Below are 26,754 nucleotides of genomic sequence, written 5' to 3'. Positions count from 1 at the left end.
TGGGGGTAATCTCTACAGAAATGCACTTTTGGAAACACCTGCATTGATAATAAGATTCACTTGATGTGGAAAAGGCCAGCTGGGAGTGGGTAGGAGACTGCTGTGGGCCAAAGAGAGAAGTGTTTGGGGGACGGGGAGACATTTTGCTGATCCTGGACGAGGAGACTGTAAGGCACAGAGGAAAAGGGGCTGACAGGAGTGAAGTGAGCCTAAGAAGATGGCTCAAAAGTGGGTTGGTGTGAAAAAAATAAATAAATAAAAGCAGAGGTGGAAAAAAAAAAAAAGTGGGTTGGTGTGAAAAGAGCAAGAGGGACTGGGTGGGGCGGTTTTTGTTTGTTTGTTTTTTTTTAATGTCCTAGTTGTGTGGTTCTGCAGAAAATTATCCAGCTCTCTTCTTCTGGTTGGTTCTGTAAGAACTGGCTATGGAACATCCTCCTCTGACCCTGACAGTGTATGAAACCTTGTGAATGCATTGTGTTCCTTTGCCTGATGGTAGTCACTGCCCTTCATGGTTGGTATCACTGAATCCAGCCTTAGAAAGGACCGAATCCACCTCGTACTCAGAGCAAGTAAATAAGTTGAGTGTTGGCCCTCTTGCGATGGGAACTCATATTCTAGCCGTTGCTGTTATCATAAGCTGATCGCCTGTTCTATAAAGAGGTGGCAGCTGTTCAGGAAGAAGACTCCAGCTTTTGAGAAATAATTTAGGTGAAGGGAAACTTTTTTTTTTAATGTGAGAGCTGTTTAAATGTTTTAGTGTAATTGCAAGAATATATGTTTGATAAATAAAAATTAAAGGAAAATACTAAAAAAAAAGAAAGAGGAACAGTGATACCCAGTAAAATGTTTATCTTCCTGCTTTAACAAAAAATTCAATATATACTGATTTTTTTACAGGTGCCTTCCAGTGGGAAGAGTTAGAAGATGATATCAGGAAGAAACTGAAAGATTCTGGAGATGTTTCAAATGTAATTGAGAAAGTTAAATGCATTTTAAAAACACCAGGAAAGGTAAATTAGTTTATTGTAAGTTACTTTCTCTGAATTATAACTGGTATACTAAGGTGAATATACTATGGAGTCATGAGGAAAGTTGATAATCTATTTTTTTCCTTAAGTATATTTTTTGCTGTTGAAATGTTTTAAATATAAACACATGATTTCTTGCTATCTCTGATTTTAATTCATGTAAGAATTCAAATATGTATGAGTCATGTCTTTAAAATGTTGGTTTGTGAATTCTGTTCCCTGAGACATTCCCCTGGGACTCTGGGAATATGCAGTCTATGTTAAGAATGAAGGCTGTTGAGTTTGCCCAGTTATAGTCAGGCTTATGGGAGACGGTGCTTTCTCACTGCTCACAGTTTCATTCCAGACAGTTTTCAGGGGCATGGCAGTTTCAGTGTGTCTTTTTCAAGAGTTCCGAGAAATCTCCTTGACTAGGTGGACAGCTGAGGATTTGTTTCTCATCCAGTATAGAGTTAAAAATCATATAACCTATAATCATAGATTATAGAAATATAGACTTTGTATAAGGTCATAAACTACTGCACATGAAAACTCTAGTAACTGAGATTTTGCAGAGTCTGTAAGTGCCTAACAGTAAGTTTGTTCACTTTTAAGATGACTACATTAAACAATTTAGCCAGAATCTTATTTCAGATTCTGTGATAAGCAAATCGGCTACAATAGATAAAAAGATAAGTTGTGTGCACTGCTTAGCAGAACAGAGGTTTATGTTAAATGTAAGAAAAATGATTATTTCTTTAATTTTTTATACAGATGACTGCCAATGCTACAATCTAAGTTTATTAACATTTTAAGTTAATGTTTCAAAACTGCACTAAGTTTTTATAAAGATTCGTGACTATTCTTTAAATAAAAAAATGATCTCTTTTTAAACAAAATACGGAATTAAAGGGTAAGACCATTCTTTTCTTGTTTTAATAACACATTGAAGCAGGTATACAGAAGGTGGCCACTTCTCAGGTATATGGCAGGGTGGTAGCTCCTACAGTCTAATTCAGCTAAATAATCCTTTTGTAGAAATGTGCATTATAGACTTGCACTCTGCTTTTCAAAAGTTCTCTAGATGAACTTGCTCACAGACCAGTGAAAATATATATATTCTCTCCAAACTTCTGCCCTTGCCTTTTTTTTTTTCCTTCAAATTCAAGGCATAGTTGGAAGTTCTTGGTGGCCTAATAGAATTCTGGGCTTTCATTGCTGTGGCCTGAGTTCAGTCCCTGGTCAGGGAATTAAGATCCTGTAAGCCACGTGGTGTGGCCACCCTCCAAAAAAATCAAGGCTTGGTGACAAGGAAATCTGTTATACAGATTCATAATCTTTATATATTGATACCTAAAATACATTTACATGTATTCATGATGTACAAATTCATAACCTTTACCTAAATGGTTAGGACAGAAGTGTTGCCTGTTCTAAACCTGAGCTTTTCCTTGGGTTGGATTCTGAACAGCCATTCCTTTGAGTAGCAAGAATAAAACAACTTCTTCTTGGGGAAGGGAAAGCTGGGGCCTGTATTAGTCCATGGAACTGAATTAAATCCTTCCTTTGCACCGGAGGACACAGGGGTTCTTGTGTGCCTTCCTCCTGTGCTTTCCCGGGGGTCTCTCTTCTTTGAGTACTGGGAATCAGGAAATAATCCATTTAAATTGTGTCTGCCACAAATTGTCTGTGGCTTTGAGTAAGTCTTCTCAGGGCTTTCTCTAGAATGAGGGATAAACTAGGCATAGTTTATCAGTTTATCAGGCATAGTTTATAGGATTTACTGAATCCTAACCATTCTAACCAATCCTGACCATGAAGAAGTTCTATCTATGCCTATTTTATCTCTAGACTGATTTCTGAAGCCCCTGCTAGCCCTCAGGTTCTGATGATGCTTTTTGACTGTTCCTCTTCTTTATGTGTAGGAGTGCTCCAAGTCCTCACCCCCAGTTCCTTCAATGTGTATTAAAGTATATTGTGTATAAAAACTTAGATTATAGGAGCAGGGTTTGTATAATCCTGTTTGGGTTGTCTTTTTTGCTCATGGGTATCATCCTGGAGTGTATGTTCTTCTTTGAGAGGAAGGATAAGGTTTTCTTCCTTCTCACCAAACGTTTTAATTTCCCACCCTAGTAAATTAACTCAGAGTGGGGAGTAGGTGCCTGTTATTCTTATTGCTAATGTTGTACACTTGGTTATTTCTTAGAGACAAAGCTTTCTGAATTTCCTGTCTAGCTGAGCAGAGGGTCAAGAGTTCTGACCCAGCCTGAGGTTCTGAGAGTCAGCCAGGGAAATGGGTGATGGAGGAAGGGAGAGGGGCTGGCCCTCATTTCCTGGGGCTCTTTCCTTCAGAAAGGATTGTCTGAAGGATCACAGAAAGGATACACAGAACACCACATCCTGAGTGGGGAGCAGAGAAAGGCTGGAGACCCCCAGCCTTCTTCACTGTTAACTGGAGGCTCCAGCTAGGAGTTCGGAGAGGACAAATCGGTGTGGTCATGGGACAGGGTTTCTAGAGCTCCAAATGAGAGATGCAGGCAGGCTTTGATAGATTCCAGCCATCAGGACTGTGGGCAGGAGAGATATTTAGGATTATAAGGTTGTAGATCAAGATGCATTAGCTCCTCACTCCCAGGTGTATTGACGTTGAATCTAGTGAGCAGTAGAACTTGATGTGATCGGTGAAAAATATGTGTGTTTTCTTAATTGCAAATTAAATTTTGTGTATATATTTTCTTAACTAGTGAATAGACAAGCAGGTTGTATATGCAAACATGTTTTACTAGGCGTTCCTATGAGGTCGCACTGCTGTTGTCTGTTTCCCAGCGCCCCACAGCTTCTCGGTTGTAGCGTTCGTTTTCACTTAGCCAGCTCCTTCGCTGCTGTGAGTGCTGAGCAGCGCAGTGATGCTATTGACAGGTTGCAGAAGTAGTTCTCGAGGGCAGGTTTCCACAAAAGCTGTGACCAGAGAGGCCATAGAGGGGGTAATCATTATTCCTTTAGACAGCAGAGATTTCCACGTTCTCTAAGCAAATTATCAAAGCATATTGCGTAATATTTCCTCTCATATTTTCATCTCTCCTCATAGTTTAATTGCCTAAGGAACTGCAAAACCTATCAAGCCAGAAAGCCTCTGTGGTTTTATAACACATCCCTCAAGTTTTTCCTTAATAAACCAATGCTTGCTGATGTTGTCTTCGAAATACAAGGTACGGTTCAGTTTTTACGAAGTTCATCATTTGTTTTAATTTCTTGTTTTAACTTTCTGTTTCAGTTTTGAGTATTTTGGGTGAAGGAATGACTATTCTCTATTGTAGGATGTAGATTAATAGTACTTGAATTTCTATAAATTTCTACAGTTTCTAGAAAATTTCATTTTCTAGGGAAATGAAATATTTTATTAAAATAAGAAAATAAATTTATATTTTCCTTAGTTTGTTGTTATTGTTACCCAGTGCTTCGTTAACTTTTAGGGACTAGCAGGGGGTAGAGCGATGTTACAGATCATCATTGTGTATGTTTTTTGTGTATTTCTTTAAGATCATAGTTTTAAAATCATTTGAAACTAGCCCCTCAACATTTAACATTATGTCTTGTTTATGTTTTCAGCTCTTTTCCTTTTTATTTGAGCAAAAGGAGCTATTCTTGCTTAGGGTCATGCCTGGCTTACATCAGGTGTTTGTAGTTACTACTATGTTTACTTCTTAATGACACTCAGAGCTATTGCTGCTTTTTAGCTCTGTTGGAAAGTAATGCTACCTAATCTTAATAAAGATGAGCTCTTTTAATGCTCATTATTGTTATTCGCTTGGATACTTTGTCACTTTAGTTGATTGAAAGCATAGTCTTAAAAATGAATTGTGAAATACCTTTAATTAGGAAAAGTTGTTTCAGATGAATTAAGTACACTTTTGGATGGGCTGTTACTAAAAGGAAGATTTAATTTAACTTTATGGTAGAAATGTATGGCAGCTAATAGTACCTTACTTTTTAAAAATGCTCACCAGAAGGACTTGTTTTGCTTTTAACTCTGGTCACTTGCCAAGACAAACAGTGAATTGGAAACTTTCCAAGGTGCCTTTGGGTAAGCGGCTGTTAGTAGCTGCAGTGTGAGTGTGAGCTACTGAGAATGGGACGGTCAGTGACCTTGAAATTATGTAAAAAGGGATTCAGAGGAAAGAAGGCTCACAGTTGACCAAACTTCCTTATAATTTGCCTAGGAGGCACTGATGCAAATTATTGTACACTATTATTCTGCAATATTATTTTAATATTTTAAACTGTTATTTTAGTGTTACCTGTCGGAAAGAGTTTCATGGGGAATGTGCAGTGCATGAAAATATATGTTACACTGAGAGGAGAGAGAGCAGTGATGCATAGCCTCCTGCTTTTCTTCGGTGATCCCACCCACTGACCCTTCGCAGGCACCTGCTTGCACCCCCACTGTGGCAGTGGCTGGACCTCCAAGAGCCCCCTGTAATGCCTGTGGATACCACGTGGCAGCTGCTCTGATGCCCTTTGTAGCCTCCTCAGCTCAACACCGGGGGCCCCCAAGGGAGTCAGGAGCGGAGAGGGGCAGGAACGGGTGAGAGCAGGGTCCTGCAGCACCTCTGCCGTCCCCTGGCGGAGAGGCTGCCTGGCTCTGAGGAGTGGGGAGGGCAGCTCCCGGCACCGTGGTCACGGCTCTGGGGAGGGTCTGCAGCCCTAGCTCCAGCCTTGGCTTTGCTTTCCAGACAGTGTGTGTGTATCCTTGGGCCGGTCCTCCGTATGTCCGCCCGGAGTCTTCTCATTTGCAAAGTGAAGACCGTGAATCATGTCGATTCTAAAAGGTCCCTTCTAGTGTTAAGCTTGATGAGACAGTAGTGACAGAGCAGGTCAGGGTGTTGCTTGGAAGCATTTTTACTATTTAATAGGTTTGGCTGTGTTACTTTGCTTTTCGGATCCTCTGTTCCTCACCTGTAAAATGGGGGTGCTCGTTTCTACCTGGGAGAGGGTGACTGGTCTTGAGGGTGGAGATGATGGTGCATGGAAAGGCACGTTTAGAGGCCTGATAGGCAGACCACACTACCGTTTTCTGTGCTGAATCCAGGGCTGCAGCAAATCCTTTTTAAAAAATGTTCAGACATCGCTGACAACTGAGTGGAGTTGACATGAGATATAAAACTATGACTGAAATAGTCATCAAATGTACACATATACAAATGTATAAATGTATACAATGTGTACGTAAGTTTGTGTCTTTTCCCATTAAATAAAACTAGTCACAGTAAATTTTTGGATATGATGTAGAAAGATGTTTCCTTTTGACATTTGAATCGGTGCCTTATGAAAAATACTATTACAGAGCTACATTCTGTCTTGTTTACTTAGTACATATTTTGAACCTCTCTTGAGCTAGACAAGTTTCCTGTTTTCAGGATAAAACAAAAGAATGATTCTAAAAATTTCATTTTTGAAACTTGGCAAGTAGTGTGAAGAAGGTATAAAAAATGTAGTATTTTAGTATGTAATAAAAACAAGGATCCTTGATAATCTGTGCAAAGTTACTAGAAGCTGGGCTTTAAATATTGTTTCACTCTTAAAACTCTTTTCTGAAAAAAAAAAAAAGTAACAACAATTTAATACTACAAAGGAAAGTTACTTTAGGTCTTGATGTTTTCAAAGGACATATTCATCTGTTAACTAGAAAACTGATGTCTTTTTCCCCCTGAAATTCTTCAGCTCTATCCTATTGCTCTTGTGTAAATAATCACTACCTCATTTTCATTTAGCATGTTTTATACTTTGCTTATATATATATACACAGTGTTAAAAAATGTGGCTGTTCTGAGGTATTGTATTACAGTCTCACAGTAGAACAATTTATAACACCAGAACAATAGTTTGAGAGGGTGAGAAACAGAAATGGGTATTTTCTTGATTGGAGGTGTAATGGTTTTTCAAACTCAATTCCAAGCTTGAAGTGGGCCTTAAAAATGCTTGAAGGCCCTGAGTGTTCTGTTCTTGGTTTTGTAACTCCATTGTTACCACAGTTATCAACAGGAAATTTCTGTTCAAGTTTCAAGGTTACCCATCAAGTTTCTTTCCCATCTACTGCTATCTACTAGGTGTTTATTTTATTTTATTTTATTTTTTAGCCAATCTTAAATTCCTCTGCTTAACCCAAATTGTAGTTTATTTAAGCCATACTCCTATTTTTTTTTCTTTTTTCATGGTTCCTTATTTAAGATTTTAGAATCTTCAAGTTGAAAGTCAAATTGCATCGCCTATTTGAATTCTTTGTTAATTGCTGTGTACAAATACATCCAGCACACTTTCGTTGTGGAAACTGGTCACCCCCCCAACCGATGGACATAGTAACATTGAGGGTGGGTGACCGAAAGGCAGAGAGAGGGTCAGGAAGGGAGGCTGCCTGCTGGTAGGTGTGGGGACCTGGCAGGAAAACTCCTGAGACTTCTCCCTGCACGCACTGGAGATGGGTCTGCGCAGGCGCTGGGCAGAGAGCACAGAACTGGTGCTGTTGTGCATTGCATGTGGGTCCCCAGGGGTTATTGGCTTTGGGAGAAAGTCACTAGGCTTACGTGGAACTTTCTTCTTTTTTTCTGAGTCAGAAGATGTTGTGCTTGGATATTAAAGAGCATGAAGAACCCAGTAACTAAATATTTTGGAGAAGAATATATGCCCCTGAGAAGTATGAGATTTGGGGGCTGCTGGATGCAGACTTGTGGGCAGGGCAGAGTAGTCTGGCTCATAGAGTTACTTTCTGGAAGGGGAGAGTTTTGTCACTCACACTGGCTGCGGTGTCTTCCACCAAACTAAAAGTTTGGTGTCTCCACACAGATATAAAGAACAGACTTTTGGACTCTATGGGAGAAGGCGAGGGTGGAATGATTTGGGAGAATAGCACTGAAATGTGTATATTACCATATGTGAAACAGATCACCAGTCTAAGTTTGATGCGTGAAACAGGGCACTCAAAGCACTGGGACAACCCAGAGGGATGGGATGGGGAGGGAGGTGGGAGGGGCGTTCAGGATAGCAGACACGTGTACACCCATGGCTGATTCATGTCAGTGTATGGCAAAAACCACCACAATATTGTAAAGTCATTAGCCTCCAATTAAAATAAATTAATTAATTTAAACAAACAACAAAAAGATAATAAAAGTTTGGCGTCTCCAAAGCAAGGTAGCTCCTTGTTTCTCATCTTTGCACGTTCAGTACCAAACGTGGTGGTTGTCACGTGGCAGATGCTTGATGGTGATCTGTTGATCTGATCTAGACTGAGCTGAAGGCTGGCTGTAGGTTTGTGGTTTCCTCAGGAGGTGGAAATGGTGAGCCCCAGGTTACCTGAGTCCCGTCTGCCACAGCCATGGTCCCTTGGCATAGTAGTTGGAGGGCTTAGCAAGTTTCACTGGAGAGTCAGTTCAGTTTCATGCACTTCAGTGAGGCATATAGGCTGAAAAGTGAAAAGTGAAGTCGCCCAGTTGTGTCCACCTCTTTGCGACCCCATGGACTGTACCCTGGCTCCTCCATCCATGAGATTCTCCAGGCAAGAGTACCGGAGTGGGTTGCCATTTCCTTCTCCAGGGGATCTTCCCGATCCAGGGGTCAAACCCAGGTCTCCCACCTTGCAGGCAGATGCTTTACCCTCTGAGCCACCAGGGAAGATATAGGCTGAGGGGCCTTTAAACCCTCCCACAATGTGCAGGCATCATTCATCTAGGAAGGGGAGGTTCCCTGTGGAGGCTCTGTGACAGCGAGGAAGCGGGGGACTAGGTCATCCATCCTCTTCTGAATTTTCCGTGAAGTCTGAAATGTTGCCTTTGGCCCCACAAGAGTTTCCCTTGCCATTCTTGCTGTGATCTATGAACTGCTTAGGCTAAGCATGATTTATTTTCCTGTTTCTGATACATGGAAGCCCAGCCAAGACTGTACTGTGAATAATGGCTGTGTTTCCTTGGGAGGGCACATGGGCAGGGGTGAGTAGTGGTATTTCAAGCCAGTTGTAGAGGAATAGATGTTTTGTTATAAAAACATGTAGCAAAATATTTCATTTCAGTGTTTCTAGCTTCAGGAAATAAAAACTAAGTAACAAATAATTGCCTGACTTGCAAATTGTTCCTTTCAAAGCTAACTTGTAAAGTCTCTTAATTTTTCAATTTATTAAAAAAACTAAAAAGTGTCTGAATTTTAATGCTGGTTGTCACCCCCAGATCTGGTTTCTGAGTATCAGCTTAGCTGTGCCTAATGCAGTACCATTCTGATTAGAAGGAAAATTGCCAGAACAGTAACTCGGGAAGCTTATCGCCCTTAGCTTTTTTTCCCTGTTGAACCTTACAGGTACGACGGTTCCGGCCCACAGGGCCATCCTGGTGGCCCGGTGTGAAGTGATGGCAGCCATGTTTAACGGGAATTACATGGAGGCAAAGAGTGTTCTGATTCCAGTTTATGGTGTTTCCAAAGAGACTTTCTTGTCGTTCTTGGAATATCTATATACAGACTCCTGTTGCCCAGGTGAGCCATTATACATGTTAGATGATGGTGATGTTCAGTTAAGTCATGTCCAACTCTTTGAGACTTCATGGACTGTCGGCTCCTCTGTCCTCCACTGTCTCCCAGCCTTTTCTTTGCTCAGATTCATGTCCATTGAGTGGACATGATACTATCTAACCATCTCATCCTCTACCGCCCTTTTCTCCTTTGCCTTCAATCTTTCCCAACATCAGTGTTGGGTTTGCCTCCTGGCTCAGTGGTAAGGAATCTGCCTGACAATGCAGGAGACCTGGGTTCAATCCCTGGGCCGGGAAGATCCCCTGGAGAAGGAAATGGCAACAACCCACTCCAGAATTCTTGCCTGGCTACACTCCATGGGGTCACAAAAGAGTTGGACACAAGAACTAAGCAACAAGAACATGTTAAATAGAATCTCATAATTCTTTCTTTCCTGATAATCCATTTTGAGACATTGCTTTCTATGAAACCTCTTTTCATTTAAGGTTTGTGGGAGCTGACATCATGGAATGTGCCAAGCAGGTGGAGGTGATGTTGGGACAACAGAGAATTTTCATAGTCAGTTCAAGTGCCAGAGTGGTGATTGGGGGCCTCTTGTGGGCGCTCAGACCCTGGGATAAGTTCACGTGTCTCTGCAGCGCCGACTGCACGCTGTTCCCTGCAGGCCCTCTGAGGTGGAGGTGTCTCATGGTGCTCAGCGGCTACTCCGCTGCTGCAGATTAGGGCGGAGAGCTCCCTAGACACTGTCCTTTCACGAGGAGAACAGGGTTGGGCGGCCACTTGTATGGCTCTGACTTCCGACTGGGGCCCTTTTAAGAAATTTCAACATTCTGAGATTCCTGTGGTTGTCACTCTAGCCCCAGAGGATGGCCTTTTTCCAACTTTTAATACTAAAAAGTCTGACTTTTTTCTGACTTCTAAAATCATACTCTCCTAAAGCAGACTTATCCAAAAACTTTTCTTCAGTGGTTTAGAATGCCCAGTGGACTGTAGGATTTATTTCCCTGTTCACCGACTGTTGACTGGGAACTGTCTGTGGCAGCTGCAGAGTGGACCAGATTTTGGTGGTTCCCCGGACCTGGAAGCACTTTAGAGAAACTGCAGAACCCTTGCCACAGACCCGGAGCCTTGCGATGCCGGCATGGAAGCCCCTTTTAACTAGTTTTTATCCTTTGACCACCAGATGGCTCCCACTGCAGATACAACCAGAATAAGCCCTGGTGGTGTAGTCCAGGAGCCTGAGGCCTTGGTTACAAGGATTGGGCCAGACACCTTTGCCAATATAAAAAGAAAATACACCTTTCAAACCATACCTCTCTTCAGGCTTACTGCTTTAATTTTACATTCAGAAATGTTTGTTATTGAAATCTCCTAAGTTATAAATAAGTCATGAGCCCTCTAGTGAAAAGTTTTAGAAATTCCAGGACAGAAAATTCTTTTAATTGAATCAGTTCTGGTCTTGCAGCTATCTATAGAATGTTTTGGAGCCAGTTACAGTCGTTAGTGCTAGAGACTGGCTTATAATTGCTGTTTAGTAAAAATGAAAGCATTGATTCTCATCAGAATGTCTGTTACTGGATATTTTATCATTTTGGTATTGGAAACATTTGTATATTAAAATATTTGACTGGATTTGGAATAATAAGGAAATTTGTTTTTTCAGTCACCCTCTCACTAGAGTAATCGAAGCTTTGGATTTTAAGTTTTATCTTACTAATTACAAAAAAAATGCTCTGAAAAAGCAGCCATAACTGTAAGACAAAATACTTTAAAAATGGTAAAAGGTGAAGTGTGGGGGGAATGAGTCAAAATGAATAAACAGAAAGTTAACCTGGATACTGGAATATTTGCACTGGGAAATTGCAGAAAGGAAAATACTCATTTTGATAAATATTTATCATACACACTATTCTTGGTTCCTTGCTACATTTAAAGAGGGACAAGAAAGAATTACATGAAAAAAACCGTTCGACATACATAGAAGTGTTTTTAAAAAAAAAAAAACTAACAAAAAAAACCTGGGTGACTGCAGGGGTTTAGGAAAGGGGGATATTTTAGTGCTTAATTGGTATAGAGTATCAGTTGAGGAAGAAGAAAGAAGTTTTGGAGAGGGGAGCGCCGGTGATTACTCACCAAAGTGAATATACTTCATGCCACTAAACTTTGCACTTAAAATGTAATGTTCTGTTTACACTTAAAACTTTTTGTTACGTTTATTTTACCACAATAAAAGCCAAACAAACCTGGGGACTTAAGCCAGAAGAAAAATTGCAAGGATTTAGTATACTTTCCCTTTTCACTTTCATGCATTGGAGAAGGAAATGGCAACCCACTCCAATATTCTTGCCTGGAGGATCCCAGGGACAGGGGAGCCTAGTGGGCTGCTGTCTATGGGGTTGCACAGAGTCGGACACAACTGAAGCGACTTGGCAGCAGCAGCAGTATAGCTAACAGACAGAATTACCCAGTAGCCTGGAGTTGATTATTAAGGGCAACGGTAGAATCTCTTTTCTCTGGAGAATTAAAAACAACAACAGGTTCACTTCTGAGTCCAAAAGCGTGAATGAATTCCACTTAAAATGGAGTCATCGTTTAGCTTGCTGACTCAACTCCTGCCAGGCCTTTTCTAGGCATTCTCTTTGACACTGGTTGGTACAGCCAGCACTTCTTCGTTTTTGCTGTTGTTCTGTGGCTAGGTCAGAAAGGAGACGGTGTTATCACCCATTCTCTCTTCTTTCCCTTCCTTGCGTCAGCCGGCATTTTCCAGGCCATGTGCCTCCTGATCTGTGCGGAGATGTACCAGGTGTCCAGACTGCAGCACATCTGTGAGCTCTTCATCATCACCCAGCTGCAGAGCATGCCGAGCCGGGAGCTGGCATCCATGAACCTCGACATAGTTGACCTGCTCAAAAAAGCCAAGGTAATTGGCCCCTGCGTTTCTGGTTGGTTGATTTAAAAAAAATAATAATAATTACAAAAATTACATTACTTCAAACATTTTGTTTGTTTGTTTCTCAAGAGTTGCATTACCCTTAAGAACTAATGAAAATTAGTGAAGAAAAAATTTGAAGAAGGCAATGGCAACCCACTCCTGTACTCTTGCCTGGAAAATCCCATGGATGGAAGAACCTGATAGGCTACAGTCCATGGGGTCACAAAGAGTCGCACACAACTGAGTGACTTCAGTTTCACTTTTTCACTAATGAAAATTAGTTTGGAAATATGGCTACATGAGTTAAATGTGCCCTGACAACATCTCTGCAGATAATTTTGGAGCATAGTGTTGTTGAGCAATCCTTTCCTAAGGAGATAGTTGCCGGTATGGAATTTTCCCAACTGAATGGTGGTAGTCCTTGTTAGCGTCAGTCGTGTGTGATGCCGTATTGTTCTGGACAGGCAGTAGAAAAAATAGAACTTACCTTGAATTTCCCTGAAATGACCCCATCTTAGGATTCCTGAGAGAAAAATGGAGCCGTCGTTTAGATTGCTTACCCTCTCCTTCAAGGCTTTTTTCTAGGCGTTCCGTTCGACACTGGATGATTCATACCTACTGATAAGGGATGGTTAGTCTGAACTCATTTATTTGCTCATTCATTCATTCTTCCATACGTCCGCTCACTTCGCAGGCATGTTTACAGTTCTGCTTATTTGCCGGAGGTGTTGACGGACTTGTCAGTCCCTTCGAGCATCTCACTGAAGCATCTCAATGTATGAGGAGTTACTCTAGTATTCCGTGCCCTGCCCTGAGACAGCCATCAGGGCACAGTGACTGACTCTGGACTTACATTAAGCTGAACCTTCTAAGCCTTTTTTTTTTTTTTTTTCCACAAAAATGTATTTGGTCCATCCTTGATCAGGACTTTGTGAAATCTGGCATACAGCATATTGGTTGTCCCTATCAACTTTGACATCCAGAATTAGGAAAATATGACAAGTTTGTCTTCATCCAAGTTGCAAAGACAGAGCCACGTAAGGGGGCAAAGGACTGACTCTCTGACAACTAAAAGCTTACCTCCATGCTGTGTGCGTTAGTCACTCGGTCTTGTCTGACTCTTTGTGACCCCGTGGACTATAGCCTGCCAGGCTCCTCTGTCCGTGGATTTCTCCAGGCAAGGACACTGGAGTGGGTTGCCATTCCTTCTCCAACCTCCGTGCTGAGGTGAATTCATTAATCCCTGTGTCCATTTCTGGGAATGGAAGGGAATTCATTTAAAGCATCTAGGTCTTCTCTTACTATCTCCATAGCTATTTTTCATTTCTGTCATAATCAAGTCCTCAGATAGATGTATTTAATATTAGAGAAAAAACAAATTTTAAAAACAGAGATTAACCTTTATCTGTCTTTGAAATATAATTACATTGAGCTTGGGATTAATAGCTATTTTCTAGATTTAGGTTAAAAATTCTTTTTTATTCTTCCTAGCATTTTCACATGCATTTTTGAGTATCATTTTCATACATTCTAACAAGTCTTTCATACTCTAAAAAAAAATGTGCACAAGCTTTGTTTTCCTTATCTTGTAGTATCCGTTTACATAGTTCACGCATAAAAGCATTTTCTGCTTGGTTGCATTGATTTCTTTAAGTGCCCCTCCCTCAAACACACACACCACACAGTTCCTCATGAAAATCACTTATGATTGTATTGTCAGAAATTCTTCCTGACCTATTTTCCCTGAATGTGCAGTTTCTGACTGTGTGAGTGGTATCCTTATTTTTCCCCTTGAATTTTTAAAGTCTAAGACACCAACTCTGCTTGAATTTTACTGTTTCTGAAGACTTTTCTGTTTGCTAGCATTAAGCCTGCATTTGCTCATTTTCCTTTAGTCTGTTCCTGGCAGTCCCTAATTTGCCAATATGAATCACAGAAACAGGATCAATTTTCTTCCCAGTTCTCTTTGAAGTTCCTAGGTTGAGGTTTAGCTTAGCCAGCCAGTCCATCTGTCGGTCAGACTTTGGTTGACCTTTCCCCCCATTGCTTCTTTGACTTCTGTCTTTTGGCACAATTAGACTTCTAGTGGCTCTCTGAATAACTGAGATTTCCAATCCCTCTATCATCTCTGCCAGTTTTGTATTGTATATCAGGAAAGCATCATTCATACTTTAAAAAAAAGTTTTAATAGAGAAAGGGGTCACAAAAGTTTTAGGCAGGAGATGATTACTTATTTTTTAAAACATATTTATTCTGGCTGTGTCTGATCTTAGTTGCAGCCTGTGGGGTCTAGTTCTCTGACCAGGGATTGAATCCGGGCCCCATGTATTGGGAACGTGGAGTCTTAGCCACTGGACCACCAGGGAAGGCCCACGTCATTCACAGTTTTGGCACAGATAAGAAGTTTTGGTATTCTCTCACTTCTGCTGGAACTTTCCTCTCACCTCTCTCAGTTCTTTACCATGATTCTACCTTTAGATTCATATATTTCTATCAGGTTGGAATCTTAACATGCAACAAAGCCTTCCCCCCCACCCCCCGCCTTAATCAGATCACCAGGCTTCCCTGGTGGCTCAGAGGTTAAATCTTCTGCCTCCAATGCAGGAGACCCAGGTTCGATCCCTGGGTCGGGAAGATCCTGGGTCGGGAAGATCCCCTGGAGAAGGAAACGGCAATCCACTCCAGTATTCTTGCCTGGAGAATCCCATGGACGGAGAAGCCTAGTAGGTTACAGTCCATGGGGTTGCAAAGAGTCGGACACAACTGAGCAACTTCACCTCTTAATCAGATCAGTTCCTTTGGATCGAGGTAGAAATGCCCTATTCCTCGTCTCCTTTAAACCTTATCTTGGCAGACTTTGGTGATTCCTGTGAAGTCCTATTCGGAGAAGGCAATGGCACCCCACTCCAGTACTCTTGCCTGGAAAACCCCATGGACGGAGGAGCCTGGAAGGCTGCAGTCCATGGGGTCGCACAGAGTCGGACACGACTGAAACGACTTAGCATGAAGTCCTATTTACTCTCATATTAAAGTGTTAAGTTCAACTTCTTATAATCTGTGCATTGATATTTGGCTTCTTCAAGCCACCATTTTTGTATCTAACAGTTTCCTTGTGAGTTTGCAGGGGATGGATACTTTCTCCATCATTACTATTCTTCACAGAGCTGTTCAATGCTGTAGCATTTGCTTTATGGTATTTTTAAAATATCTTTAAAAATTCCATTATTTATTTCAGTTTAAACTGTCCTCTCGAGTCAGCACATATTCTTTCCAAAATGTAGTTTTTCCAGTAGGATGCATTTCATTTCTTGCCAAGAGCCCATAATTATAAAATCTTAAATCTTACTCAAAAATAAAATTCTGCCCTTGAACCATGTTTTTAATAGCCAGCTATTCATTTCTGTGATCTCCCTCTCTCTTGAAGTCACAGCCTGTAGGCAGTGTTCTAATCAGTGAAAATATGAAGTGAAAAAAGATTGTTAAAATGCAATATAGTATTAAATGAGTTATAAAGTCTCTTATAATTCAAAAATTCCGATTATGTATAATTAAAATCAGGGCTTCCCTGATGGTTCCGAGGTAAAGATTCCACCTGTCAATGCAGGAGACACGGATTCAATCTCTGGGTCAGGAAGATCTCCTGGAGGAGAAAATGACAACCCATTCCAGTATTCTTGCCCAGAAAATCCCGTGGGTAGAGGAGCCCAGCAGGCGTCCATGGGGTCGCAAAGAGTTGGACTCAACTTAGCAAATGAACAACGCCAACATAATTAAAATCAGAGGGACATTTGAATTTACATGTTCAAATATTCCCACATTATGACTTAAAAAGAGTGGTACTTGAGTTTGTTCCTTAAGATTGGAGATTACAAATCTGTTTTCAATGTAGTATTACTTATTGCTTACATGATGGCTCAGATGGTAAAGAGTCTGCCTGCAATGCAGCAGACCCAAGTTTGATCCCTGGGTTGGGAAGATCTCCTAGAGAAGAGAATGGCTACCCACTCCAGTATTCTTGCTTATATACTATTTTTGAGTATAACAAGAATACTGGAGTGGGTAGTAATTCTCTTCTCTCTAAGAGAGCTGGGGCTTCCCTGATAGCTCACTTGGTAAAGAATCTACCTGCAATGCAAGATACCTCAGTTTGATTCCTGGGTTGGGAAGATCCCCTGGAGAAGGGATAGGCTGCCCACTCCAGTATTCTTGGGCTTCCCTGGTGGCTCAGCTGGTGAAGAACCTGCCTGCATTGTGGGAGACCTGGGTGCAATCCCTGGGTTGAAACCATCCCCTGGGTTGAGACCATCCCCTGGATTGAGACCATCCCCTGGAGAAGGGAATGGCTACCCACTCCAGTATTCTGGCCTGGGGAATTCAATGGATTACAGTCCATAGGGTCCCAAAGAGTCAGATACGACAGCGACTTTCACTTAAGAGATCTATTAATATATTCAGCCTAAAGGTAGAAACAACCTAAATGTCGACAGATGAGTGGATTAAACAGATGCGATACATGCAGTGAGACATTACTCAGCCTCAAAAAGGAACGGAGTTTGTGTGTATTGTGATGTGTGTGTGTGTGCTCAGTTGTGTCTGACTCTTTGAGGCCCCATGGACTGTAGCCCACCAGGCTCCTCTGTTGATGGAATTTTCCAGGCAAGAACACTGTTGGGGGTTGCCATTTCCTCCTCCAGGCGATCTTCCCGACCCAGGGCTCAAACCCGGGTCTCCTGCATCTGCTGCACTGGCAGGCCAGTAGTACCACCTGGGAAACCCATGTGTGCGTGTGATTTAATTGGAGTATAGTCACTTTAGAGTGTCGCGTTAGTTTCTGCTGCGCAACAGTGTGAATCAGCTATATATCCCTTTCCCTCTTGAGCCTCCGTCACCCACACCGCATCCCAGAGCACCTAGGTCATCACAGAGCTTCCCGTGGGATATAGCAGCTTCCCACCAGCTATCTATTTTAGCATGGCAATGTGCACGTCAGTCCTAATCTCCCTATTCATCTTAGCCTTCTCTTCCCCCATGTGTCCACGTCTGTTCTCTACCTCTTCATCTTTATTCCTACCCTGCAGATAGCTTCATCAGTACCATTTTTCTAGATTCCATATATATGCATTAATATATGATCTTTGATTTTTTTTCCTCTAACTTAACTTCACTCTGTACGACAGACTAGATTCATCCATATCACTGCCAATGACTCAGTATTGTTCATTAAAAAGTAATGAAGTTTTAATGCATGCTGCCACATGGATGAACCTCGGGGACCTTATAGAATAAAGTAGAATAAATCAGTCAGAGAAAAGACAAACGGTACGTAATTTTGTATAACCTACATGAGCTACCTGGAATAGCCAAACTCATAGAAAATAGAACAGTGGTTGCCAGAGACTGGGGGGTAGGACAAAAGGGGAGTCACTGTTTAATGAGCACAGAGTTTCCATTTGAGATGATAAAAAACTTCTGGAAATGGACAGCGGTGATGGTTGCACAATGATATGAACAGACTTAATGCCAACAAATTGTACACTTAAAGGTGGTTAAAATGGTGAGTTTCATGTGACGTCTATCTCACCACAGTAACATTGAAAGAACTAGCCTCATGTTCCAAAGTTGCCTGTCAGCAAGTTATTATAATCCGAATTGCGTGGTTGGATGGATTAGTTATGGGTTGGAGGTGTCACTGGCTTGGCACCAAGGTGATGATGTCATGGCCAAGTTTCTGAGTATCCCTTTTACCAGCTGTTGGAACTCAGGATGATAAATGTGCTGGAAATCCTGCTCAGTGCAACCTACATGCCAGTTATAAGCAGCTATTCGTCCATAACCTCACAGAAATACTTACATGTTGAAACCCATAGCCTTAGATTGATTACATTCCCTCCTCAGAATATTCTTTGGTTTTCTCTGCAGGTGAATTTGTTGAGATATGGCCAAGTGTATCCCTTTATTAACTCTAATCCCCTCTCTGCCACACAGATATAAGTGTAGTTTGTGAAGGCCACGACCTTCGATGAAAAGCTTAAATGAAAATCCTCGAGAATCTCCAGTAGACTTTGTTACCCACAGATGTACTCATGCATCTACTTAAAAGCCTTTAAGCCTTTAAGCCTGTGGCCACCATAACTGTTTCTTCATTTGATTTGGTTTCTTCACTGATGTGATTTTATTATGATCTGTTAGTAAGGCTCCCTTTTCCTGCCTGCTGTCAGAGTGGGCTGAAGGTTGCATCGTGTACAGACACATTAAACATGGAATTGGGCCGTCCGTGAGTTCTCCTGGACCATTCCCTCAATCATATCATCATGTTGACTGTCTATGTACAATATTGTTTCACTTTCCGTTTTTCTTGCAGTTTCACCACTCCGATTGCCTCTCAACCTGGCTGCTTCATTTCATCGCCACTAACTACCTCATCTTCAGTCAAAAGCCTGAATTTCAGGATCTTTCAGGTAGATTGCTAATTAATGTTTTTTGGGGAAAATGATACTCTTTTTCTTAGATTTGAGACATAATTTGTAGGAATAGTAGTTTTTAAAAAATAAGTCAGTGTAAGACATTCCTTTTAAGTATGCAGTGTGGTAATGAGTATACTTATAAAACCTGTGTTTCATAAGAAGTTGCCACGTGTTGCACAAGACTCTTTCTAATGCTGGTTTCGTAGCTCCCATCCATTTTTAAGTGCATTTCTTTGTGTGAATTAGATAAAGTGGCCTCACATGGTATTTGGTTGTGATAAATGAGATTTGGTTTTAACCATCTAAGTCAGAAGCAACATTTAAATAGTTCAGCTTTTTAAATTCTCTTCTTATAAAGAAAAATTTATCCCGACTGGTACTGGTTATCTCCTGTCTCTGTATACGTCCATCATATTACTTGGCAATAATAATTTTTTTATTGATCAAAGAGCGTTGCAAAGTTTACTGAGCAAAGAGTATACTTAATGTGATCTTTTAAGGTAAATTATAGAGATTAAAACCAGTCAAACGGTGAGCTTCTGAGTGCTGCATAAGATGAAAGAAAATGAAAATAGAAGAGTCATCAAGGTAGTCAGTTTGGATACAGTGGTTCGTTCATGTTATTGCCTAGAAAAGAGTCAAGGAACAATCAAGTTATTGATAAAAAGGAGAAGGTAAAGATCTCCCAGTCAGGTAGTCAGCTAAGCAGAGAAGTCTCCCTGGCAATGACCAAAGGTCTTGCAAGGTGGGCGGGAGTGGGGTGGGTAGCAGAGAGGAGGGAGGGGTAGGGGCCAGAGCTTGTTGAACTCCTGCCAGCCGCCTTCATCCAGAGTACTTCCCTTTTACCTGTAGAAATCTTCAATGTAAAAATTGGCTTGTAAAAGAGCATCTGATGCTAGATGTCCACCTCTCTTGTTTTCATTCACCTATTCATTGCATAGTTAGGGAAACCAAGAAACACACAGTCAGTTTTGGGCAGATGTATTCAGCCAGTCAGCACACATTGGATGCCTGTTGGGAGCCTCTTTCCATAGAATCTTAACAGTGCAGGAGAGGAACATAACACATCATAGCAGGAACAATAGATATTTACTGTTTACTTTGTGCAAGAACCAGAATTCATTCTTAAACATAAGGCATACATCCCCTTGCTGTTAGTAGGGGGCATTCTTACACAGTTATTCTTTAATCAGGCAATTAAAAATGAAATAAGTGGACATTTTGATTTTAGGGCTACCTTCATTCATGAAAGACAAGCTGGTTTTCCGATTACTGTTCTGTGTAGATGTATGATACACGTATGCTTCCTAGGTGGCGCTGGCAGTAAAGAACACACCTGCCAAAGCAGGAGGCTTAATAAGAGATGTGGGTTCAATCCCTGGGTCGGGAAGATCCCCTGGTGGAGGGCATGGCAACCCACTCCAGTATTCTTGCCTGGAGAATCCCATGGATGGAGGAGCCTGGCGGGCTACAGTCCATGAGTCACAAAGAGTTGGACATGACTGAGCAACTGAGCATGCACGCACAGGATACCCATGGAGTACCATTGCAACCTAGGGAGAAAGATGTTCTCTGAGTCCTTTGAGTTATTCATTTTTATTTTATTTTATTGCTTATACAATTGCCTATTAGGCATGTTATGACCACCTGGCATAGTGAGAAGCAGGACTCCAGGGTGTAATTTGAGAAGGCAGGGTAACAACACGAGACTATGTCAGTGATGTCAGTGATGTCAGGAACTGATGTTCCTTTGATGGAAATAAAAATAGTATCCTGAGTGCTCTGATTCAGTGGTGCCTGTTCACATCCAGGACCTGTTGTGATATGTCCTCTTGGGCAGAGAAAAAAAAAAAAAGCCCCTGTGTATAAGGGAGAATTTGATGGCCGATATCAGCAGTCACAAATTGATGAGTCTGTGGGTGGAATGTAACTTGCCCAAGGATCTTATCTCTACCACATGGTATTATAACTTCTTTTAGTGTCAACATTTAAACATTGTAACGTGTCACACTTTAAGAATTGAAATTTCGGACTTCTTTTGAAAAGTTGGATGATCTGGCGCTTCTGGGCCCGTCTTCCAAGCTGGCAACACCCTGAAATGGAGCACGACTGCACGTGTATCCAACACAGTGCCACAGTCTCCTCTCTTCCCAGATGCCTGACTCCTGGCCTACTTCACATGGTCCCTTGAAATTGAAAGGCTTCATGTCTCAGTCCCTTTACAGCTTCATTTTCAGCCTCAAAAATTATCAGATTATTATTGGAATTATAAAAAATGTTTTCCCTTAACTGGGAATTTTTCTTCTTTAGAGGTGCTTAGAAATTGAAAAGTGAGACTGGAAAAGATCTTATGTTAATGCTGCTCAGTGAAAGAGCTCATTAAATACTAGGTGTATTTTACATACCAGATTCGTATGAAAGCAAACAGCAATGCATAGGAATATGTTACCCTTGGCACTTATGGATTCATTATTCTTTTTAATTTATCTCAGTATTATGTTATATATTATAACCGTTTTTTTTTTTGGTCTTGTTTTGATTTTTTGCTTGCTACCAGAGCTCATCTATGATAAATTTTTTCTCTCTCTTTTCTTTAATGTTAACCGAGGCAGCAGTCTTATATCACCTTTGCTTCCTATTGAAATGTACAATTAATTTCCCGGAGCAGCTAGGCACCACAGCCTGGATCAGGACCTTGCTAATCCAAATTATAATAGATGGGGTCAAACAGTAGATGGAGAAATGGAAAGTGGCTTAGCAGAAGGAAACCTAAATGCCCACAGAAGGGAATGCTGACGAGAAACAAGCTGATCCAGCCAGCAGAATACTGTAAAGCCTTAAAAATTTGCAAATTTTTGAGAAATTTCAGAAAGCAGAATGAGACTTGGGGCTGAAAGCCTCAGAGCTAGCTCAATGCTTCTGCTATGCTCTGTCCCGCTCCCTCATCATCACAAGAATTGGGGGTTTATTCCTGGAAAAGTTAAAACCAAAAAACCTAGAGAATCTTAAACTCAGAGTGTAGCTGAGATTGGGGCAAGGAGCTGGACTGAAAACATAGGGATTGCGTGAAAGTGCACACATTCTGCGGTCAGCCTCCAGCCTCCTTCCCGCCTCCAGCCTCCTTCCCGCCTCCAGGCTCTAGAGTTTGGGCAGCCAGGTATTTGACTCCCACCTTGACTCTTCACCAGTCAGCAAGTCCTGCCCATGCCCCAAAGATTTCCAAACAGCTTTCTAGCATTTCACTTTTAAATATGAAGAGGTTAACTGAGGAGCAACTGATATTTGAGGCACTGTCCAATGGGAAAGATGAATACCGAAACAAAATGAAGAAAAATGGAAGAGAAGGAATTTGTAGGAACAAAGAGTAGAAGGAAATCTTAAAAAAAAAAACCCTATAATTAATATCTGCAAAGAATAAGAGATACATGTTTGTAAAACAAAGATAGAATGTGATAAAAGAGAAACAACATTCATAGCGACTGAGTGTAGAACAGTGGTTGCTGGGATGTGGGGGAGAGGGGACAGGGAGCTGATGTTTGATGGGTGTAGAGTTTTGGTTTTGCAGGATGAAAAGAGTTCTGGAGATTGGTTGACAACAATGTGAAGGTACATAACACGACTGAACTGAACACTTTAAAATAGTTAAAAGGTGGTAGATTTTATGTTACATGTATTTTAGCATAATTAAAGAAAACGATAAAAGAACAAAAAGTTGCTCTTGAAAATTAGAATAGGATAGCAAAAAAAAAAAAAACAGAACAGAACAACCAAACAACTAAATAAATAAATGAGCAGAAAGGCCAAGGTAAGGAAATCTAGAAAGTAGGACAAAAAGAGACAGGAAAAAAAGAGACAGATTTAAAATAAAAAATCAGAGGCTCAGTGCAGGAGTGAAGTATCTGGGTGATAGAAGTTAATACAGGAAGAAAGAAAAAAACACTGAGGAGGAAATTATCAAAGACATGATAGAAGAAGTTACCCCAGTACTGAAGAAACTGAGTCGGCATATTAAAAGGCTCCGCTGAGTGCTCAGCTTAATGAATGAACCAGGTCCATCATTGGGCTGTGCAGGAACACCAACTTATAAATAGGAAAATCTAAATGTTTATAGAATAAAAAAACCTACAGATGACTTATCAGCCACTGTGAATCTGCATGGCAGTAGAGTTCTTAACAACCTTGAAAACTAGGAAGCAGTGGGGTACTGTCTTCAACATACTGAGGGACAATTCCATACCAGACCAGATGATCTGTTGAGTGTAAGATGCTTCATCACAAACAAGGTCTCAAAAATACTTTTTATGCTTGCCCCCCTTTCAGGAAGCTAATAAAAGTTGTGCTTCACCAAAACTAGAGAAAGCAGAGTGAAAGACTTGAAGTCTAGGAGCAGAGGGAAAAAGAATTGAGAGGACTTTAGAGTTTGGAAGGTTGAGTTAGCGACAAAGAAAACTAAATGAAAAACACAAAGTCCTTTATCTCCAGGAAAAAGAAGTCTTACTTGCGAGGGGTGGGGAGGACGTAATCAAATACTACTTGATGAATCAGTGACATGATGTATATAATTGTAAGTCACAGAATAGCGTGAATCCTGATGACCTATTAAGAGGAGGGAGGAAGTGTACCACAGAGCGTGGATCTCATCTGTTGCACAGGAAACCAATACTTAATATTGAAAGTTGATCCCAAATAGAATATATTCAATTAACACTCTTTTTCTAAAACTTTTAGTGGAAGAACGCAGTTTTGTTGAAAAGCACAGATGGCCATCGACTGTGTACTTGAAGCAGCTTGCGGAATACAGGAAGTATATTCACTCCCGGAAGTGTCGTTGCTTAGTAATGTAACCTGGAGTTTCATTTACATGCATTTTTTTTCTTGTCATTATGAAGAATGGGGTACTTTTGGGTTCCAGGAGAATTCTTGCAACCGAAACCAGTATGGGAGTTTTAAAAAATCACCATTCAGCTTAACGTGCTTATTGGATGTTGTTGGAAAAAACTACTATTGTGATCTTAAAAGGGAACAAAATATACTGTAGTTTAAAATGAAGACTTCACCCTAGCATATAAAGCTGTGTACAGCTACTTTTCCCTTTAAGATTCCTTACTGGTTTAGTGATATGAATACCCCTTCCATCTAAGAAATGTTCAGATTTTAAAAAATCATGTAGTATTAATGCATAAATTTCATCATCTGATTAATTGCTCTGTTCCAATAAGGGCCATTTAAAGACCCAGTTATGACTGTTTCTATAATGAGAAATCTAGGAGACTGATCAGACTGAGATCTTAGAAATTTTCCTGGGATTTTAAACATGAAATTCCACCTCATTCCAAATCAAGTGACAGTGTTCAAACCATAATGAAAAAAATCTGTTTTTTATCTGAACAACCCACCTGATCCACCTTGCCTGTCTTCCATGATTCTTAGTAGCCAGGAAATCTGTATAGGACTGGCTCTGTGGCCGTGTAGCCTGTGTGCTCACACAGCACCCCCTGCTTAGAAGGGCACCATGCTTGGTCCACTACCCTGCGATCGCCGTCTTAAAATTCATGATGTTTGAAGGAGGGCCCTGCACTTTCACTCTGTACTGGGCCCCCCAGATTATGCATATCTCCTTGCAGGGTATGTTGTCTTGCTCAGAACATTATCTTCTCTGAAAGCAGAAAAGAGGCACGGACATCAAGCAAAGAGAAGGAAGCTTGCTGAGGAAAGAGATCACATGGGGTTTCCCCCAGGGGGAAGTCTGTACCACCCAGGGCCTCTCTCCTCTGCCACCTCAACTGGCAAGTGAGAAGTGCGTTGTGTTGACTTCACTTTGAGACACTCGGAGTCCTGGCTCCACACAGATAAATACTTCCCTGATCATTCTCTAAGACCAGGATGTTGGTAAAAGTGACTGGCCGGTGTGACTTTAATATGCATTTATGAAAATGCTCGTAGGAACAGATGCTTTCTAGAGAATTTACAGTCAAAGGCTCAAGAGTTTTCTTTCTTTTAGTGTATTTACTAACATTAAGACGTCAGTGGCTTGAACTGTGTGAATTCTCTCTGTGGACTGAAAGGGTGTTTAATGAAGAATAACATGAATCTTGTCCTTCAGGATTTTATCTTGTAAGTTCAAAGAAAGGATATAAATCAAGACTTCTTACATGGAAAGAAAAAGGTACTAAGATAGAGGACAGAATTATAGTTTTTTTTGAATCACATGTCAGCAGAAACAATTACATCAGAAGCTTGCAAGCTGAGAGATGGAAAATCAGATTACTATTTATTGTTAGCATCCTTTTCATCTGTAATAAAGTATTGGAATATATTTTTATTTTAATTTCCAGTGACTTTAGAATACACATAGTTTTTAACCACCTATTCTAAAGTTTGTTTAAACAGTTTTATGCCATAGATTAGATACAATACTATATAGTTAGTCCTTAAATATTTGCCAACACTGTCAGAATAAAACAGTAAAAATCCTCTACAAATATCTTACAAGAAACCTGTTTTTAATTGGATTGTGTTGATAAAGATTACTGGAATGCATTTTTAGTTTTTGTATTTAATTCATTTGAATTAACTTTCCCACTTGACAAGGATTAGCATTGTAAAGAATAAATACTGAAGTAGATTTTTAGTAATTCATTCACATTTAAGGCCTTTTAAAGTTAATGATAGCCTTTTGCTTTTCATAAGCATATCCTTACCCCTACATTTATTACAGCATTATGTCTTAGTACCTTTTAATCTAGGAAACTGAAAAATATAAGTGCTAAAGTAAAATATTTCCTTGAAAATACTATTTAACATGTCCGTAGACTATAGATAGTTTCCAGGTCATTGGACCTAAGCGGAAGTTGGGTTTGGGAGCTGCTGCTCTGTTGGCACTGAGCACGTAGTTTTGATCATGAAAGGTCTTTGCCACCTGCGAGTGACTCAAACACGCAAGTGTCACAGCTCTCCTGTGCTATCAGAACAGTAATCAAGTTAGATTTTAACCTAGACTCTTCAGTACCTTTGGATTAACTCGATTTAAAGTAACAAAGAGGTTTTTTAAAAAAACAAACTTACAAACTATCTTGGAAAATGAGTTTTCTTTTAGAGTTTTTCTAATTGAAAGACTATTTCTAGATGAATGTATGCTTTGTGCTGATCTCTGCTTCAATATATTTATCAGTCATTTTATTTAGAGAAGATACTGTATAGTATCAATAGAACTAAGGCCTTTTCTTTCTGGGCCAGATTTTCACCTTATATAACCCTTTATATACTTCTGACTACTCTGTGTTCGTATTGTAGCAGAGTAGGCGTATAATGTAGAAGGTTTCGGAAACCTAACTGAAATTCACCCTGTCTAATCCAGCGCGGTGGTTTCCTGTTGGGCCAAAGCAGAAAACTGAAGAATTTGGTAAATTTGACTTTGTGGACAGCTGAACTTCTCAACTATAATTTTAAAAACTACACTACACTGATACAGATAATCAGACAAAAACGTCCTCATGTATTTTATTTAATTTAAATCATCTGTTTAATTCTGTCTTTAATAATTTTGCAAAGAAGGGTATGTGTGTATTTTAATATAGCTTGATCTGAATTTATATGTTTTTAGTTTTAGTATTTAACACTTTTGTAACAAATAAACCTTTTTTTAAAACAAGCTTCACACAGTGTCGTGTAGTTATTTTCACTTTGGATGTGAATTGCTGAAGTAAATTTGGGAATCCTGCCTTGTATGTCTCAAGCATAATTGTTTTGTGAAAACCACTATGTGCAAAATATTTAGAATGTTGATATGTTAGCTGTGATAAGATAAAGAAATTTATATTATCTTTAACAACTGGTA

General features: G+C 40.4%; 1 protein-coding gene across 1 annotated transcript in view; it reads left to right on the top strand.

The window, feature by feature from the left end:
• RHOBTB3 (Rho related BTB domain containing 3) overlaps positions 1–26,389 on the top strand; it is a 61,023-nt gene extending 34,634 nt beyond the window's left edge. The window contains exons 7-12 of the mRNA XM_040241490.1: positions 898–1,010; positions 4,096–4,216; positions 9,351–9,524; positions 12,275–12,441; positions 18,815–18,911; positions 23,646–26,389. Of these exons, the coding sequence (XP_040097424.1) occupies positions 898–1,010; positions 4,096–4,216; positions 9,351–9,524; positions 12,275–12,441; positions 18,815–18,911; positions 23,646–23,761 (788 nt within the window). The 3' untranslated portion in view covers positions 23,762–26,389. The remainder of the gene's footprint in view (positions 1–897; positions 1,011–4,095; positions 4,217–9,350; positions 9,525–12,274; positions 12,442–18,814; positions 18,912–23,645) is intronic.
• Positions 26,390–26,754: the final 365 nt, after the last annotated feature.

Source organism: Oryx dammah, unplaced genomic scaffold (genome assembly GCF_014754425.2).
Source record: "Oryx dammah isolate SB20612 unplaced genomic scaffold, SCBI_Odam_1.1 HiC_scaffold_5, whole genome shotgun sequence".
Lineage (NCBI taxonomy): Eukaryota > Metazoa > Chordata > Mammalia > Artiodactyla > Bovidae > Oryx > Oryx dammah.
The sequence above is the reverse complement of the archived record's forward strand: the minus strand, read 5'-3'. Positions and strand labels throughout refer to the sequence as shown.